Below are 19,603 nucleotides of genomic sequence, written 5' to 3' on the forward strand. Positions count from 1 at the left end.
GATTATCCGTATATATAATATTATCTTTAACGAATAAGAGTATTTTAACAGTAGACTTAAGACCTTAAAGGACGATTTACGTTAATTAACGGAAGAGTAGCTAGCGGATATTATTAGTTAGATCCGCCTACTAGAGTCGTATATAATTAAGTAAGGCGAACCGTAAGTTAAGGTAGCCGATAAGGCAGCTAATACGTTTATAATAGTATACTTCGAGCCTATTCTCTAGTCGGGTAGCGAGGTTAACGAACCTCTCCTAAGGGCTGTGCCTGCCGGCCTTAAGGCTTAGGGGGTGGAACCGTTTATAGAGCCCGAGAGGCCGGAACGGTAGGAGGAGCTTATAGAGCCTGTAAGGCCGGAGCTAGAAAAAGACTTTTCTATAGCCGCGATTAATTATTAACGCCTAGATAGTCACTTTCTAACTCTACTAGAAACCCCACCTTAGGCAGGGCTTATAGCGGCTGCTTTTATAGGCTATATGCCTATAAAGTACGGGGGAGCTAAATTTCGAAGCTATAGCAGTAACTAAGTCTGGATCTCTGCTTTTAACGCAGGAAGATATACCCTATTAGTCCGTAATTTAAATAGTAAGCCGCTAACGAAGTTAAAAATTAAAAAGGCACTTAAAAGACCCCGTAAAATACACCGTAAATAACTGCCGGCCCCTCTAAGAAATTAACGAGACTTTAAAGACTACCTATACAAAATCCTATTCCGATAAGCCTAAAGGGATCACTTAAAGAGTTATAAAGAGATAGGCTTATAGATCACGGTGCCGAAAGATAGGGCGAAGGGGTATTAAATGCTTAGTTATATATAGGTAATAACCTATAAGTTTAATAAGCAGGGCTTTCTATAGAAGTGTAAGGCTAGATTAGTGGTCCGCGGAGATTAATAGTATTAGGACTTATTAAAAGATATATATATAGCCACGCTTACCGGTCGCTTTTTTAGATCGTTAATAGCGATCGCCGCTCGCTTCGACTTATCCTTAATATAGTATAATATCGTTAACGCCTTCGTGCACGCCCCTTTACCCCACGATATATATATACGGTTCCCGCCTAGGACCACGGTGCCGGGTTAATTACTACTACTAAAGAAGGCGCTATACAGGCTACGGGAGTCTCTATTACTATAGCAAAAGTATATTATAGAAGTGCTAAAAAGAGACGGGTTTAAGATAGTGCCGTAAAAGCCCTATTACTTTATACGCCGTGGGTTAATCCTGTTCTTCTATATAGATAATATCGTGATCGCCTTTAAGGAAGACTTTAGGGAAGAGATAGAATAGGTTATCGTAAGCTTATAAGAGCATTACGCCCTATAAGGCGGGTAGCCACTATAGTGGTTCCTTAGGATCGAGGTTATTCGGGACCGTTCCTTAAGGAAGATATAGTTATTATAACGCGATTATATCGTGAAGGTAGGATATCTATTATTAACGGCATCTAACTATAAACCTATAAGTCTAATAAAGCCGGCAGAGCTATTACCGTACGCTAAGAAGTCCACCACCGTTAAAAGCTATTAATAAAAAATAGGATCTATACTATACGCCGTAGTAATTACACGACTAGATATCGCCTTTATAGTATCTTGACTCTATGGATTTAATATAAACCCGAGCCGTTAGTATCACGAGGTAGCCGATTATTTAATCCGATATCTATTAGCCACGTAAACCTACGCCTTAGAATTAGGTAGTAGCGACTCTATTTAGGTGTTTACCGACGCGTCCTTTACGGATAATTTAATTAATTATAAGAGTAGCTAGGCGTTTATAATACGCCTGTTTAGAGGCATAGTAGCCTAGCGAGCTAATAAGTAAGCAACGGTGACGATATCTATAACAGAAGCAGAGCTGCTCTCGCTAGTATAAGGTGCGAAGAAAAGGATATTCACGAAAAGGCTATTAGAGGCGATAGGTATAACGTTTAACGACGATCCATAATTATAAATACGATACGATAATAGCTAAACGATACGCTTATTAACGGCGGAGATCGCTTAATTAAATATAAGATTACGGTATATAAATATATATAACTATTAGCTATAAGAGGCGTAGTAAAGCAAAAGGATCAAAGTCAGTTACGTTATAAGCGCCGATATAATCGCTAATAGATTAACGAAGGTCCTATCTAGGGAAAAGTTTATAAGCTTTAGGAAATAGGTAAGAGTAATGGATATACAGGGACGTTTCTATATAAATAAGCTAGAGGAGATCTTACCGGAGCACCTAGAGGAGCTAGAAAAGAAGTTCGATAAAAGCTACGTGGACGTTATAGAAGGAGATATATCGATAAAAGATATCTATAAATAACGTTAACTAAGCAATTATTATATAGTTATTTAGTTAGGGGGGTGTGTTATATAGGCTAGCCTAAAGTAGGTCCGGAGCGGGTTATTCCGGGCCCGAAAGTAGGAGTGGATCTGCTATAGGAATAAGGGCAGGAATTTAGCACTACGATCAGAGATTTCTATAAAGTCAATTAAATCAATAGATCGATCGCTTATTTTTACGTAATTGAGTTATACGCTGTTTATAATAGCGGGTTACCGGTACTCTGTGTCGTATAGGCTGGCCTAAAGCAGGCCCGGAGCGGGTTATTCCGGGCCCGAAAGTGGGAGTGGATCTGCTATAGGAATAAGGGCAGGAATTTAGCACTACGATCAGAGATTTTCACAGAGTCAATTAAATCAACAGATCAATCGCTTATTTTACGTAATTAAGTTATACGCTATTTACAATAATTAAAAGTCTTATTTTTACTCGATAACCTTTTAAAGCTATTTACGCCGAGCTGCCTATAGCTATAACCATAACCTCTAATACGACTATTTATATAAGCCATAAAGACTAGGAGCTATGGGAGCGCCTCTATAAAGTCAGGGCCCGTAGTAACGGAGTCTAGGACTTCCTACGCCCTGATAATCCAGCGCCTAGGCCGCTATAAGCTACCCGTCCCGAATTTACTTCCTACGCGTCTATCGCTAACGCTAACGGCTAACCCTTAAATATATTTAAGCTAACGGCTATAGGCAAGGCCGCCTATACCGAAGACTACCGCAGATATAAAAAAGATCGTAAAGACTACGAGACCTATTAGAAGGGTATTAACGGTATACTTAAGTGGGTAGAAGAGTCTATCGCCGCGAAGAGACGGAAGGCCCTAATAAAGGGCACGACCCCGGAAAAGATCTACGTAGCAGTGTAAGCCGACGCCGCACCCTATATCGCGACCCGCATAAAAGACTCCTAAAGGAACTACAATATATATAAGAATAAGCCGCCCACTAACCCTCGGAAGGTGGGCGCCTAGCTGGACGATTAGCAGGACCGGCTTTAGGACTATTATAACGTTAGGATATATAATAAGCCCTAGGAGATTTAGATCAACGATTTCTTTAACGCTATAAGACCTGCCCTAGGTAACTAGGTGGATATAAAGGAAGTAACGCTAGACCTTATAACAGTAACGGTAATAGCCCTTATCGCGGAAAGGAAGAAGGCGGCGGAATAACTAAACGTGCCGCCTACTCGAAGCCATAGAATAGCAGCCTTCCCGGCCCTAAACCTAGGTAAAGGCGATAATAAAGAGCCGTAACGGACTAGGAGGGCTAACCGGACCGGAGCCTAGCGGGGCCGTACCGGCTACCCTAAAAGCAAATTAACTAACTATATAAGCTCTAAACGTCGGTAATCACTTTTCTATAAGGATAAGTGCCCCGCGTGCTACCGGCGCGGCCACGATCTATAGGGCTGCTAAATACTATTCCCGGAGTCAGCGCCGGAGGGTTTTTAAGCCAACGACCCTATCAGGAGGCTTATAGAGAAGTCCCTTAGGATAGACCGGGATCTATAGCACGCTATAGAGAAGATTAGGTCCCGGAATAAAAAAAAGAGGACCGCCGCTACCGCCGCCACTAAATATAAAGTGACCGATAATAATAACGAAGGTAGCGGCGGCGGCGGTAATAGCGATAATAACAACGAAGTCTTTAAGGAGGCGTGACTATATACGGCTACCAGAGCCGCCGGCAATAATAACAAAGTCTTCTTTAAAAGGACCGCGAAGCTAGAAAAGCTTATAGGAGCTACGTAAGGCAAGGCGCTAAATACCGTCCGTTATAAGCCACGCCGGCTAGAAGCTCCGCCGGCCGCCCTCTTAGTAGCTATATATCTATTACGATAGTCCGCTATATTAGACTCAGGTACTATATCCTATGTTTTCTATAATAGAAGCAGATTTACGGATTATAGACCGGCCCGTCCCGATAATATTATAATCGCCGGCACTATAACGGTGCCGATTTAAGGATACAGAGACGTTATTATTATAATAAAAGGAACGGCCGGCCCGATAAAGTTCCGATTAAAAGATATAGCCTACTACGAAGATTTTATCTATAACCTAGTCTCTAATAAGAAAATACGGCAGAACGGTTACTAGTAGGATTAAGAGCCACCGAATAACTATATACGCCGCTATAACCAATTAATCCTTTATAAGCTAAGTATCCACTACGATTAAACCGTTATAAAGCTCTTTCTAGTCACTAACGCCCTAGCTACTCTTCCAGCGATAAATCTACTAATCTAAAAACCGATTAAGAGAGTAGCCAGCCAAGCCGACGGTAATCTATAGCATCTACGGTTAGGGCACGCTAGCCCTAATATAATAAAACAACTAGAAGAGCAGTCACAGGGCGTTAAACTAAAGGGGCCAGGAACGGTGGAGTATAACGCCTACGCCTAATTAAAGATAGGCTATTAGATTAGCCGGAGGACCCGTATAGCTCTAAGCTACGCCGGCGAGAGGTAAGCGATCGATTTCATGGACTTCCTACTAACCGCTAATAGATATATACGGATTATATTCTTCACGGATCGATATAGCGGTTTTATAGCCTACTATATTATAACGTTAAAAAGGGCTTCAGAAATCTATATAGTTATTAACTAATATACCCGATAAGTTCAGAGTTAATTTAACCGGCAGGTACGGGTCTATAAGTATAATAATAAACTAATATAATCGCTCGAAATACAGGACGTGGTCAAGGGTTTTAGTATCCAGTTAGAGTCCTCTTTAGCAGAGACTCCCGTATAGAATAGTGGTGCCAAAAGATCTAGGGCTATTATCGTGGAGAAGGTATAAGCTATACGAATACACTCCCGATTACCCGATTTCCTATAGGTTAAAGCCGTTCTGATTACCGCTTACGTATAAAACAGAACGCCTAAATAACGCCTTAGCTAGAAGACCCCGTTCGAAGTTATTTATTAACGTAAGCCGTAGCTAGGGCACCTTCGGGCCTTTAGTTATAAAGCTTTTCCTATAACCAGAGCAGCTTTAATAAGGTCTAGAAAGCTTTAAAACCGGCTAGCGCCGCGGGCCTATATCGGCTACCTTATAGGCTACGATTTAACTAATATATACCGTATCTAGGTGCCTGGCCTTCAAAGGAACAGGATTATCCGTATATATAACGTCACCTTTAACGAATAAGAGTATTTTAATAGCAGACTCGAGACCCTAAAGGACGATTTACGTTAATTAACGGAAGAGTAGCTAGCGGATATTATTAATCAGATCCGCCTATTAGAGTCGTATATAATTAAATAAAGCGAACCGTAAGTTAAGGCAGCCGATAAGGTAGCCGATACGTTTATAATAGCACACTTCGAGCCTATTCTCTAGTCGGGTAGCGAGGTTAACGAACCTCTCCTAAGGGCTACGCCTACCGGCCTTAAGGCTCGGGGGGTGGAACCGTTTATAGAGCCTAAGAGGCCGGAACGGTAAGAGGAGCTTATAGAGCCTACGAAGCCGGAGCTAGAAAAAGACTCTTCCACGGCTACGATTAATTACTAACGCCCGGACAGTCACCTTCTAACTCCACCAGAAACCCCTTCTTAGGCAGGGCTTATAGCGGCTGCTTTTATAGGCTATATGCCTATAAAGTAGGGGGGAGCTAAATTTCGAAGCTATAGTAATAACCGAGTCTAGATCTCTGCTTTTAACGCAGGAAGATATACCCTATTAGTCCGTAATTTAAATAGTAAGCCGCTAATAAAGTTAAAAATTAAAAAGGCACTTAAAAGACCCCACTATAAAATACACTATAAGTAACTACCGGCCCCTCTAAGAAATTAATAAGACCTTAAAGACCACCTATATAAAATCCTGTTCCGATAAGCCTAAAGGGATCACTTAAAGAGTTATAAAGTGATAGACTTATGGATTACGGTGCCGAAAGATAGGGCGAAGGGGTATTAAGTGCTTAGCTATATATAGGTAATAACCTATAAGTTTAATAAGCACGGCTTTCTATAAAAGTATAAGGCTAGATTAGTGGTCCGCGGAGATTAATAGTATCAGGACTCGTTAAAAGATATATATATAGCCACGCTCGCTAATCCCTTATTTAGATCGTTAATAGCGATCGCCGCTCGCTTCGACCTATCCTTAATATAGTATAATATCGTTAACGCCTTTATACACGCCCCTTTACCCCACGATATATATATACGGTTCCCGCTAAGGACCGCGGTGCCGGGTTAACTACTACTACTAAAGAAGGCGTTATATAGGCTACGGGAGTCTTTATTACTATAGCAAAAGTATATTATAGAAGTGCTAAAAAGAGACGGGTTTAAGATAGTGCCGTAAGAGCCTTATTGCTTTATACGCCGTAGGCTAATCCTATTCTTTTATATAGATAATATCGTGATCGGCTTTAAGGAAGACTCTAGGGAAGAGATAGAATAGGCTATTATAAGCATATAAGAGCACTATGCCCTATAAGGCGGGCAGCCACTATAGTGGTTCCTTAGGATTAAGGTTATCCAGGATCGTCCCTCGAAAAAGATATAGTTATTATAACGCGATTATATTATTAAGGTAGGATATCTATTATTAATAGTATCTAACTATAAACCTATAAGTCCTATAAAGCCGGTAGAGCTACTACCGTACGCTAGGAAATCCACTACCGTTAAAAGCTATTAATAAAAGATAGGATCCGTGCTATACGCCGTAGTAATTACACGCCCCGATATCGCCTTTATAGTATCCCGACTCTATAGATTTAATATAAATCCGAGCCGTTAGTATTATAAAGTAGCCGACTATTTAATCCGATATCTATTAGCTATATAAACCTACGCCCTGGAACTAGGTGGTAACGACTCTATTAAGGTGTTTACCGACACGTCCTTTATAGATAACTTAATTAACCGTAAGAGTAGTTAGGTATTTATAATACGCCTATTTAGAGGCATAATAGCCTAGCGAGCTAATAAGTAAGTAACGGTAATAACGTTAATAATAAAGGCAGAGCTGCTCTTACTTATATAAGGTGCGAAGGAAGGGATATTCACGAAGAGGCTATTAGAGGCGATGGGTATGACTTTTAACGACGATCCACGATTATAAATACGATACGATAATAGCTAAATAATACGCCTACTAACAGCGGAGATCGCTTAATTAAATATATAATTACGGTATATGAATATATATAACTATTAGTTATAAGAGGCGTAGTAGAGTAGAAGGATTAAAGTTAGTTACGTTATAAGCGCCGATATAATCGCTAATAGATTAACGAAGGTCCTGTCTAGGGAAAAGTTTATAAGCTTTAGGAAATATATAGGAGTGATGGATATACAGGGACGTCTCTATATAAATAAGCTAGAGGAGATCTTACCGGAGCACCTGGAAGAGCTAGAAGAGAAGTTCGATAGGAGCTACGTGGACGTTATAGAAGGAGATATATCGATAGAAGACGCCTATGAATAACGTTAACTAAGTAACTATTATATAGTTATTTAGTTAGGGGGGTGTGTCGTATAGGCTAGCCTAAAGCAGGCCCGGAGCGGGTTATTCCGGGCCCGAAAGTGGGAGTGGATCTGCTATAGGAATAAGGGCAGGAATTTAGCACTACGATCAGAGATTTTCACAGAGTCAATTAAATCAACAGATCGATCGCTTATTTTACGCAATTAAGTTATACGCTGTTTACAACACTCCGAAGTTAGTATATACGCCCTTAAAATAAGGGGAAGATTTACGGCGCCGTATATTTTAGTATCGAGCCTGTAAAAAGTGGGGTACGTTATCTTGTTCGTACCGTACTTATAAACGACCCATTTTTCTATGGTAAAATAACGTCTCGGCAGGCCTAGCTGCATACAACGTACGCTATAGTTATTATAGCGGAACTTTGATTCTTATCAATCTGGCCCAACATCACCCGCAATGGCTAGAACACCTCTGTCACTGGATATCTTGCGCGACCCGAACACGTTCATAGTGCCCCCTCGGCCTCCACTACGCCGTCCCCCGGGTCCTCTAAAACTAGGACCTCACTTTTGCAAACCAACGTACCCTTCCCATCCAACTGTATGCATGCCCTTCTCCTGCCGGCGTGGTATCGACGTGTACAGAAAACTGACTCGGACAGCGCTTTCGTTTCAGGACGCGCATTATTTACGCAACCGCTAGCCCGGCCGATAGTGTCCACCAAAACGTCCTCCGGCTCTACATCCAGCCCTCCTTAGTGCAGCAGCTCATCGAGTCTCTTGTCAATGTCCTTCCATCGCCAGCCCAAATCTGGCTCGAGTCGTGCTTTCCAGAATGGACGCTCCCGCCGCGACTCGTCCTAAAGCAGCAGAAGGAAGGCTGGGACGAGGAGTTTGAGATGGAGAAGGCGACGTATACGAAACTACGCTCTTTACAGGACGTCGTTATTCCCAGGTGTTTTGGTGAACTCAAGTATGAAAATAAGCGAGCCCTTTTATTGTCAGATATTGGCGGGGCGTGTCTGGCCACGGCCGAGGGGGGGTTGCTGGAAGTGGCCGACTTCCGGCGTATGCTCCGCCAGGCTCTAGACGCCCTGGCTCCCTTTGGCATTTCGCAAGACGATAATAAGCTCGACAACTATCATGTCGTCGGCGACAAGATCATGGCTGTGGACCTGGAAAGAGTAAACGTGGGTCTGACTCCAGAGATAGTCTCGCTTCACGTCGACTCTACAGTGAAGGGGCTCACTCAGCGCTACGAGGATACCCAGTACGACCTCTGGGATAGCGGCTTGATAGCTATAGACAAATAAGCTACCATTGTCGTTGTCGTTGTCGTGATTTCGCTGCAGTTGATTACTTTCCTAACAACTTTTACCCATATTTCGCAAAAGGCTTAGACCTATCTAGGTAAAAAACCTACGAGACGGCCATCCTAATACTGAACAGTGAGGTTAAAGCCGTTCGCCACGTTTTGCCTTACCATCTGGCTTGTTATACAAGGGGACTAGACGTGATCCCCAGCTTTCAAGTGACTAATTACCTAGTATACAATTTCTCAATCGTGCATTGCAGGAGAAGCCCTTATTCAATAGACTAAAAAAAAGTCGACCAAAAAGACCAAAAACATACAACACCGGGTATTCGCTGGTCGTCACCGACCCAACTACTAATCCGGCCCTCACTGGCTTATCTATGGGAGAGCGGACGGGATCCCGAGCTTTCCAGTGGGTATGGTCGTATGTAACGGTACTTAGTAAGGGAAGCTCTTATAAGGGCTCTTAATGAGAGGCAAAGAAAAAGAAACTCAAAAACAAAAATATATAATATAACACCGGGTATTCGCTGGTCCAGCCCTTACTGGCTTATCTATAGGAGAGCGACGGGGTGTCTTGCTTCGTAGCTAACAGTTGCTCGCCAGTTGTCATAGGTAAAGCATAAGCGTTCCGCTGTCATCTCCCTTAGAGGCTTTCCCTCCAAGGGACAAGTATCTTATCCTTCAACTGGCATTGGCCCTGCAGGCTTATAGCTGCTGTCCTCGAGAACACGTTGGATGTGGCTGAACGACGTTGACATTGAGCTGAGTACACTAGGACATTCTAATCGTTATGTTTCCTACAAACCCGAATCACGCATCATCGCACGCCTACCTAGACCCAAATTATCATGGCTTCCCCTTGAAAGTCTCCTCGGCGACCTTGTCGGCATGTTCTCTCGCACGTTTTTCTTCCTCGACCGCCTCCTTCTTTTCCTCCCCTACCTTATCTGACTCGTTTTGGCGCGTCTCCACCGCTTTTTCAGCCTCCATGAAGACATCCTCCTGCCTTGCAATCTCGTCAGCAAGAGATCGGTATTGCGCGTCGTTTTTCTTCAGGTCGTCTTCCATCACGCCCTCCTTCTTCTTTTCCTCCACATAATCATCCCGTGCTTCCTTTTTCCGCCGCAGCTTCTCAAACTCTTCCGTCGCGGCCATCTTCACCCTTGCCAAGTCATCCGTAACTGTTCTCGCGGCAGCCTCCTTGGCTTCTACCGTGTATCGCGCAATCTCGGCTCCGGTGATCGCAACCATGTACGACCCGTCCGCATTGAATCTGCCAGACCTCGCATCGACAGCCTGCGCAATGGCTGTCCCTACGGCGCGGTCGACGATGAATTTCCCCAGTACGTTCTTGAACCGGCCCAAGTCGCTCGTGATGTTGGACTTTAGGTACTCCGTCGCAAAGTTCTTCACCTGCTCCTTGGCAGCCGCCGCGGCGTCCTTGCCGACCTCGTCGACCGGCTTATTGGCATCCATGGACGTCTTGACGGAAGCGCGCACCTTCTCCTCGACCTGCACCCGGAAGTCTTCGAGGTTCATCTTCTTGAACCCGTCCTCGGCAGCGGCGGCGGCCTTGGCGTTCAGTGCGGCGTCGGCCCTGGACAAGCCATTGCGGAGGTTTTCGGCCTGTTTCTGCAGGTTCTTCTTTCGGTTCGCTCTGTACTTGTCCAGGAAGTAGACCAGGAACGTGAAGCCGCCGCCGGCAAGACCGAGTACCCATGCCGCTGTGGCGGCGGGTGGGTCGTTTACAAAGCTGGACGGCTGGGAGTCTGTGAGCTGCGTTCCGCTCACGGCAGTGACTGAGTCTTTGTCGCCGTCGTGCGAGGGTCTCCGCGAGCCGGAGAAGGTGGTGGGCTTGGGCGTGTCGTCGTCGGCGTAGGAGATGGTGAACTGAATCTCGTAGTGGAAGCCGCTCATGTCCCAGACCACGACACCGCGGTCGTCTGTGGAGTTACCAGTGTAGATGCCGCCGATGTAGACCCTGCGACGAGGCGAAGAAAGTTAGCGAACTTGCGGTCTGCACAGTGCACACAGATGGCATGCCTTCCTGTCGTTGGGTCGACGCTCATGCTCTTTGGCCTCAAATCCGTCGGCTCCTGGAATGAGTACGCGCCGCCAGCATGTCGGATATCAAAGCCAGGTCCAGGCCGCGAGGTTTGTAGCGCTGCTCGAAGACCGTCCGCTGTGATATCGTAGCCGGAATGGGCAAGAAAATCATCGATAGTCTTCTCGTCGCCAGTCTGGAGAGCGTTGACAGTCTGTTGTAGGATGGGCTGACCAGCCGACAAGCCGAGCACAAAGTCGGTGGTCGTCGAGCCTGCAGTAGTAGTAGGCCTTGTCGGTGCCCCTCTAGCGGCGGCGTTCTCCACTCGAGCAGACACAGACTCGACGCGCGCAGTAACAGTTGTGGGTGTGGGCGACTCGAGGGGCGCCAACAAATGCCCGAGTATCAAGACGTCGTACGGCATCCAGATGGCATCCTCGCCAGCAACGGAAATCATGTGCTTGCCTGGTCCGAACAGGTTGGTGGCGGCAAAGTACTGCATCTGCAGATCCTGCTGGAAGGCCGGGAGATGGAAGCTGAGCAGCCCGTTTCTTACAATGTCCGGAATGTCACTTGTGCCCCCTCTTGCCCTTTCCCAAATGTCGGGATTCCATTCGTGTACCCACGGCACCCAGTCCCCGTGTGTCAGCTCCAGCCTGCCGGCAAGGCCCACGTCACTGTACTCTGCCACCAGCGGCGCGGTCTTGTTGAGATTCAAGTCGTAGTACGTCTTGCCCCACCACCTACTATCCCTCTCCCAGCTAAGTCGGTCTTCGAAATGGTAGTGCCAGACGGCGTTGGTCCTGGGGTCGACGACAAGCGATAGGAGGTCGCGGCCGAAGTCCCAGTCGATGCTGTCGACGTCGAGACCGCCCCAGTAGTCCTTTGTGGAGAACTTTCCCATGCCGCGGGAGTTGATCCGCATGTCGAGGGCAAAGCCAACTTCACTGTCCCCTCGAAGGTTCACCTCTCGGAAGGTGTCGTTGTTGTCGTCCGACTTGGACCGCACGAGAGTGTCCCTGAGAAACTTGTTGGCGAAGAGGTCATGGCGGATGATAATGCTCGCGGTGTAGCCGTCGGGGATGGGATACGTGTCGACGAGGTCCTTTTTGGGGAGCTGAAATCTGCGGCTCTCCCTGCCAGGCTCATTGCCAGAGTCTTGCGTCTTGATGTATAGGCTCAGACATCCGACCTTCTCCTGGGCGGGCTTGGCATAGACGCTGAACGTAACGTTCTGAGGCACTAGATACATGACGCCAGGGATGGGCTTCTTCTGGACCACGGCCAGAGAGTAGTTGATGGCCTGGAAGTTGGCCGGATTGCTCATCCATGCGGCCAGCTCCCCGGCCAACCCTCTTGAGAAGGCAGTTGGCGGAGGGTGGTCTTTGTTGATCGACTCGACCCTATAAGAGGCCCCCTGCTCGGTTGTGGTGTCGAAGCTGAACACGACGTGAAGCGCTGCATTGGGATCATCATCGAACGAGACGTAAGGAGCACCCTAACATGGGCTCTTTTCGTTAATGCCAGTTCTGATGTACAAACAGTTTGTTGTCGGGCACTTACCTCGGGGTTTGCCTGTTTCACGTGGCTTGCTGCATCCGTGCCCGTGCCCGTGCCCGTGGCATGAACGAATTCCAGCGGCACATTCGCAACGAGGACGTACGTATTCTCCGGGATGGTCCTTGTGGGCCGCTCCTTCCCGTCGGCACTCTTCTCGACCGTCTTATAGGTCCCGGAGAGCCCCATGGTGAGCTCCGCCCGGCCATCGTACGTAAACCTGAGGGACGGGGAGCCCAGGCGCAGGGACCACTCGATGTGATACGTCTCGCCGTCTTCGTCCTGGTTTTCACTTACCAGCACGATGGTGCCGCCAGTCGTGGGGTGGTGACTGTTCCAGAGCTGGACGAGGAGGCTGTTGAGGCTGTCGAGGGAATAGCTCACCACCATGTCCCACTTCTCTGTAACACCCGGGAGGCCTTGCATCCCTGAAACCAAGGCATCAACGGTTGGATATGAATCCATCGAGGGCAGGCCTGTCGTGGCCATGATGACTATTAACCGGCGCGATGCGATTGTTCGGGGAGAGTTTTGAATAGATCACTCCAGGTGGACATTGGTGCACCAGGTATTCGTGCAGGGGGATGATGCCATCAGCATAGCTATGCAGAGAGATGTGTCTCGGTTACCCAGGCATCTCCTTATACATGTAACCACCAACCTACGCCGCAACGGCCAGGCCAGTCTAAATGACGGCCCTGCGCGCACGAAGTATGAGACGACCCTTCCATGTCCGGGATTGCGGCTTGCTTTTTTTCTGGGCCTAAAGGGCTCAGGCCATACATGACGAACTGTTTGGCTTCACGTCAACGTACGACAGTGTCACGCTGGCCGTCATCATGACCATGGACTGCGAGATGGGTTGGAAAGTCTGTGAACTCTTTTTTAGACATCACCTCATCAGAGCTGAAGCCGAGAGCTTCAGCAGGTGCAGGAGGCGTAAAACGGGCTTGACATGCCGAGCCACTCCCCGCCCTTCTGAGATGTGTGGTCGGTCTAGGGTATGTTGTGAGGTCATGGACAAATCGATATTCCGACTGGGGTTCTACTGACAACGCCGACGCCAGCCGCCACTACTCCTTTTGTGCGTAGAAATGTACCTAGTACTTACCTATTTTTTTGTATCGTCGCCACGATCAATGGAGCGTATCGTTTGTTGGATCAATTTTGAATGTGTTATTTGAGCGGATGCTATCTTGTAATTAGTACGTACGAAGATGTGGAAGTATCTAGGTACAAGCGGTACAAGCGAGCGGGTGTCACCGGCTGTACCTAACATAGAACCAGTCGGAATATCCGATTGCCCCAATCGGAATATCTATTACCCGTCAAGGATAGTGCCCAAGGTCACAGGTGTTGGGATGAAAAGCCTCAGTGCCACATGAGCATACTTTAACTTGAATGTTGCGTCAACGGCCAGGCAGCTAATGCCAACCGGCGACCTTAGTTTCACATGATTCTTGCATGCGATCGTGATCGATGATGAAAACTCCCAAAGTATTGGGAGCTACGAAGTACATGATGGCAACGGTACGAGGTCTAGCAACGCCTGATGGGATACTGACTGTTACAACATCCCCGAGAAGCTGTATCTACACTTCTTGGGCTGCCACAAGGTATAACTCTTCATGGATTCATCTCACCGGTGAGGGTTGAGTGACACCGCTTGTTCAGCCAGCCCGCTTTACTACTCAACGTGTCAGATCGGTCTGTGTCTTTTAAGAGTTGAGTCTGCCTGGGTCTTCCTTCAACCAGTATCGCTCAATACCTTTCCTTTCCATCTGGATGCCAAGTAGATCGGTCAGCCTCGGTCGTCAGCATGTCTAAAGTTATTACTACGACGGGAACGTCCCTGACGCTGGTCTCTGAGCCCAACTACGACCTGAACATCCCCAGCTACACGGACTTCGGGGAGACCTTCATCTTTACCAACGGATGCACTCTCTCGGTCGATAAATTGCAAGCCAGGAATCTCCATCTCCACACCAGCTCCTTTCAGGTTCCTTCTTCACAGGCACTCATCTCGACTGCTGGCAACCCAGGCCGGCAGAATCAGACGCCGACAGACGACAAGGCGAACGGCGCTCCGGGCTACTCTTTCAGCTTCTCCACGAGCGACTTTGACGTAGACAGACCGTTTACCGTTGATGCACGTGGCGGCGATGGCGGCGAAGGCTACTCTGGCGTTGCAACCGGTGCGCCGGGCGGGAAGGGCGGAGACGGGGGCAAGGGCGGAGACGTAACCCTCATTTTCAACGACACATTCCGCAATCTCCTTCTCAGAGCGCACCAGATCAAGTCTGCTTCTACATCGTCTGACCGTCAGAGCCGTGTGGAAGAGTGGCTTGCCCACGCACGGTCCATAACGCAACCTCCGTCCCTGGTTGATCTCATACAGCAATGGGGACGGAAATACAGCTCGATGACCGCCGACGTCTTCGCCACGGCGTTGGAGAACATCCTCGACGAGCTCAACGCGGAGAGCCTCCGATTCTCGGGTAGCTTTCCTGTCGCCTGCACAGGCGGGAACTACGGCACAGGTGGTGACCCCGCTGGACGCAACGGTCGCATAGGCGCTTCGGGCACCTATACCAGGAGCCCCATGACGCCTGCAGACATACGAAAGAGCGCAGAGTGTCTATTCCATCCAGACCAAGTCGCCATGACAGTCAGAGATGCCGAAAACAACTACTTTGTAGGCACAGAGGAGAGCCTCCTGGCGGCCACCGAGACCTTCAGCACAATCATAGACAGGCTCGGCTTCCTGCAAGGCCTCCAGCCCAGGGATGCGCTCTTCAAGGCGTACCAGGCCAATGAGCCGTCTTTTTTCGTGCTTTCACCTCCCCAAGATGAGTCCTCCGCGCCAGAACAGACGTCGGAGCCGACCTCGATCACATCGCTTCGGAACAGTCTGGCCTTGGCCCAGCACTACACAGACCAACTGTCGACACGCCTCGACTTTTTCGGCCATGCGCGGAACTGGGTTCCGCGTGGCGCTCGCGATTTATACGCCAAGCAGCTCGACAAGATGATCGTGGGCTTCACGGGGGTGGAGAACAACTACAACAACTACCAGAGCATCGCAAAGGACCAGACCAAGAGAAAGGACCAGATCGATCTTGCCGTGGTAGCCGCTGATGTATCCCGCAGCCATGCGGAGGCTGATATCAAGACTCTCGGGGAAGATGTTCGCTTGACGGCCGATCGAATCAAGCTCCTACAGGCGAGACTCCCGGACAAACGCGACAAGCTGGACAAGGCGATGGACGGTGTCGCGGATCGGATCAAGAACGCCTTCAAAGTCTCGTTTTCCCAGTGTATTGGGGCGGTGGGCCAGATGGCGTTCGCTCCCGGCCTTCCCATGACCGTCGTGCAAGGGGCCAGTATCCTCAACGCCGCCGCCACCAAGGTCACAGACGACACGGGTGCCGAGGCACCCAAGGAGTACATGGTCGACAAAATCTACACCATGAAAGCCGACATGGACGGACTCGACGAGGCGGTCAAGGCCAACGGCGCCATACTGACGCTGAACGACCCCGGAGGCACCAAGCTCATGGTCGAGGAGAAGGGCGCCATGAACCTCATCCACCAATACCGCGGCCTCCTCGGCGACGCCGCTGTCCGCGACGTGCAGAAGCGCTTCGACGACTACGTACAGGCGGTACTGGATTGAAACAACCAGGTCATCCACTACAACGCATGCATCACCCTCTGGCTCCAGGCCCAAGCCAAGATCGACTCGTGCCGAGCCACGGCCGCCAGCCTTGGCCGGGCGAAGCTGGAAGAGATCGACTTTGAGATCCCAGCCGCGGCGGCCGCCGTGGAGCGCAGTTACTTTGACACGACGCGGAAGATCCTCTCGACGCTGTACCTCGCGCAGAAGGCGATGGAGTTTTGGTCATTTTCCGCGGACGACGAGGGGTCGTCGCTGACCAAGCTCCGCCAGCGCGGCTTTCCGAGACCGGGCCTCGCGGCTGCACTCACGCAGGCGCGGGACGACCTCGTGGCACAGTACGACAGCGTCGTGGAGGCCTTTGGCAATGACGCTCCGGCGTTCGGCGGCGGCGGCGATATCCTGCCGGTGGTGGTGCATCTGACCCCGGACCAGGTGGACGCTCTGCGCGAGAACGAGGAAGTGGATCAGTTGGCCGGCACGGATGAGTTTGCCATCATAGTCAACATCCCGCCCTGCTTCAAGGAGACGCCGCGGACCGAGTCGCCGTTCTCCGGCTATGCCGATGTGCGGCTCACGGACGTCAAGCTTTACATCGAGGGGGCCACGGTCGCGGATAACAGCCTGCAGATCTCGCTGCAACACATGGGGAGTGAGACTATTGTCGACCCCATGAACACGGCGCATCGGTACACGCACAGCCCTGTGAACATGATATTCCAGTACGACCTAAAGACGGGGAAATTGTACAGCGCCGGGACGATTGCGAAGAGTGTCGAGGGTTCATATGCCCTCCCTGGGCCGTTCTGCCTATGGCGTATCGCCATCTCCAAGATTTCAAACGAGGATTTGAATCTAAAGGATATGAGCAAGGCTTGGTTTGAGTTCTCTGGCTTTCATCGCGTGTTCGATCCCAATGCCCCTCATGGCTCGTGGGCGGGTTAATAGGGCCATCTTGAAGTGTCAGGCATTTAAGCCCAGGCTCTATACAGCGTCCAGTGGAGAGACCTTGAAGCGGCATTCCCCTTCCCATTGTCCTTTTCCTCCCCTTGTCAACCCCACGTAGCCCCGGCCCCGAGAATGAAAAGAAGAGAAAAATGTTACATGATTAAACGCGCTTCGGGCGGAAAGAATACGTCGTATGCGTCTCCCGCAGCCTCCACACCAGCAGTGCTTTCTTTCCCGCCATTTTATTCCTTACACCCTGTTTCCCCTTTACAAATTATTGCCACTATTACCATTACTGGGTGATCCATGTTCTTTATACCCGGAATTCGGATCTCATGGCACTGTTGTTGAAGTACCAGGAGCCTGGGCGGGCTTCGGTTTCGAGTTGGCCAGGGGGCCGCGCATGCTCTTTCTGTCGCTTTCATCCGAGTCGTCTTCGCTGGCGCGCCGACTGGGACTATCGCTGTCGAACCGTCGGCTCTTTGTCATCTGTGGAAAAGAGGAATTAGAAAATGAAAGCTTTACAAGGAATTTTTTTTGACGTATTGTAGAGAAGGGGCCCATACCCAAGAGCGGACGCCACCGACGAGACCGAGAGCGTAGCCGGTGATAAAGTCATTGGAGCCGTTGCCGGCGGAACCGCCCGGTGTCATGGGCGGAATGTCGATGCTGAAACGAGATTTGGCGGCCGATGTCGGTGTCAGGGCGGCCTCGCCGTTGGACGAGGAGAGGGCTGCGGCCGAGGCGTTGCCGTTGGGGAAGAAGGAGGTCCGGGCGCTGGGCGCGGGGCTCTGCGGGCGGGAGGACGGCCAGAACTGGCGCAGCTCGCGGCTGAGCTCCTGGCCGGTGGTGGCCCAGTTGGAGCGGATGTTATCGCGCAGTTCTTGGACGTGGCGCTTGAGATCCATCTCGTTCTTCTTGAGCCAGCTGACGTTGAGTTCCTGGCGAGACGCGCCGCGCTTAAACTGGCGAGCGATGTACTTTTCGTAATCACGAACGACCCTATGAGCACATGGTAAGCTTCGTGTTCTCTACTTCGCCACTGTAGGTTTGTGGTACTAACTTGGTAATGATGCCGGTAGTGCTGACGCCCTCGGTCCTCTGCGTGACGAGGAATTTTCCTTGCTCTTTGATAGGGCGGTAGATATCGTCCCCTTCATCGGCGCCGTAGGGGAGGTCGTCGTGGGCGACGTAGTCGATTTGGTGTTTCTCGAGGAACTCGGGAGTGACGATCCACGGGCAGTCGGGAATGACCTCGTCTACCCACTTACAGTGGCGGACCGTCTCGGCGCGTTCGGCACCACTGAGGACGGTGAGACCCTTGCGTTTGTGTGTTTCCACGTCACCGGTTACGCCGACCAGCAGGTACGTGTTGGGAAAGGTATTCTTGGCCTGTTCGAGTTGTCGCATATGACTGGAAGAGTCGGTGTTAGCACTGGTGGAAGCAATCGCACAGGATAGGGAGATGACAAAAACAACGACAATAATAATAAGGAAATATAATAATAACAGAAACAAGACAATCAAGACGTACCCGAGGTGAAACAAGTCAAACACACCATCGGCATAGACACGGATGGGGCGGCCCACAGGGGGGTCGTTGGTCTTGTAGCCTACAGGATGGATGAGCTTGCCGACAGGGGGCGGTGGCATCACGTCCTCGGACTTTTCGCTCTGGGAGGGGCCGGTAGGAGTAGAAGTGGCGGCCGTCGCCTTGCGGTTCTTCCTGCTGACGCGGTCGGCAATGTCGGCGCTGGCCTCGGTGGTGTCACTGGGCTCGCCCTCCACGTTCGGGGTGCGTTCCGCGTTGGCGCGCTGTCTCTTAGATGGATGGGCGGGCCTGGCCGACTCGGGAGCCGTGCTGTCTCCCTCTTCGCCGGAGGCGTCGCGAGACGAGGCTTGCAGATGAGCGTCTACCATTTCGGTGGGGCCGGGAGTCATGGTGACGGTGCGCTTTCGTTTGCCCGCAGAAGACGATTCTGATGGAGATGACATGGCTATTCTCTGATTATGATCGTTATGGCCTGGTTGGCGTGTGTTGATATAGCGGATACGTAGCGAATCCGAGAGAAATAGGCGTGTAAAATAAAGAGAAGCGAGGACGAAAGGTTCGACGACGATTGAACCGACCGGTTAAGATAGGATAGGGTCGCGGAAAAGCCTCTGGTTGGTATCAAGCAAGGTCATGTAACGAGGGCGAAAGCAGTGGTGAAAGAGGCCGGATTGTCGCAAAACAAGCGAAGAGAGAAC

At 49.5% G+C, this 19,603-nt stretch overlaps 4 protein-coding genes across 4 annotated transcripts, besides 1 other annotated feature; 2 read left to right on the forward strand and 2 right to left on the reverse strand.

Moving 5' to 3' along the window:
• Positions 1–8,221: 8,221 nt before the first annotated feature.
• Positions 8,222–9,199, forward strand: ACRALDRAFT_1074870 (uncharacterized protein). The gene is made up of 2 exons (XM_071018293.1): positions 8,222–8,411; positions 8,473–9,199. Exons 1-2 carry the CDS (start codon positions 8,268–8,270, stop codon positions 9,121–9,123), a joined length of 795 nt encoding a protein of 264 aa, XP_070877182.1. The 5' UTR covers positions 8,222–8,267; the 3' UTR covers positions 9,124–9,199.
• A 219-nt stretch (positions 9,200–9,418) lies between these two features.
• Positions 9,419–9,595: a sequence feature (Protein overlapping with rRNA (ACRALDRAFT_2100903, KAL2758162.1) was converted to a misc_feature.).
• Positions 9,596–9,865: 270 nt separating this feature from the next.
• Positions 9,866–13,522, reverse strand: ACRALDRAFT_1061388 (uncharacterized protein). Its single transcript, XM_071016420.1, has 3 exons — positions 12,736–13,522; positions 11,172–12,670; positions 9,866–11,109 (listed from the first exon to the last, which is right to left on the reverse strand). Exons 1-3 carry the CDS (start codon positions 13,216–13,218, stop codon positions 9,975–9,977), a joined length of 3,117 nt encoding a protein of 1,038 aa, XP_070877183.1. The 5' UTR covers positions 13,219–13,522; the 3' UTR covers positions 9,866–9,974.
• On the forward strand, positions 13,220–17,656 carry ACRALDRAFT_207358 (uncharacterized protein; the record flags this gene model as incomplete). Its single annotated transcript, XM_071022225.1, has 16 exons — positions 13,220–13,246; positions 13,298–13,440; positions 13,499–13,590; positions 13,619–13,657; positions 13,693–13,714; positions 13,743–13,813; positions 13,875–13,884; positions 13,915–13,997; positions 14,068–14,082; positions 14,116–14,175; positions 14,228–14,374; positions 14,404–14,425; positions 14,485–16,384; positions 16,415–17,337; positions 17,387–17,439; positions 17,472–17,656. The coding sequence occupies 16 exons, from the start codon at positions 13,220–13,222 to the stop codon at positions 17,654–17,656; spliced, it is 3,792 nt and encodes a 1,263-aa protein (XP_070877184.1).
• A 30-nt stretch (positions 17,657–17,686) lies between these two features.
• ACRALDRAFT_2099368 (uncharacterized protein) lies at positions 17,687–19,348 on the reverse strand (the record flags this gene model as incomplete). The annotated part of the gene is made up of 4 exons (XM_071022941.1): positions 17,687–17,842; positions 17,920–18,355; positions 18,417–18,767; positions 18,888–19,348. 4 exons carry the CDS (start codon positions 19,346–19,348, stop codon positions 17,687–17,689), a joined length of 1,404 nt encoding a protein of 467 aa, XP_070877185.1.
• Positions 19,349–19,603: the final 255 nt, after the last annotated feature.

The sequence above is a fragment of the Sodiomyces alcalophilus genome (genome assembly GCF_042370955.1).
Source record: "Sodiomyces alcalophilus JCM 7366 unplaced genomic scaffold ACRALscaffold_2, whole genome shotgun sequence".
NCBI lineage: Eukaryota > Fungi > Ascomycota > Sordariomycetes > Glomerellales > Plectosphaerellaceae > Sodiomyces > Sodiomyces alcalophilus.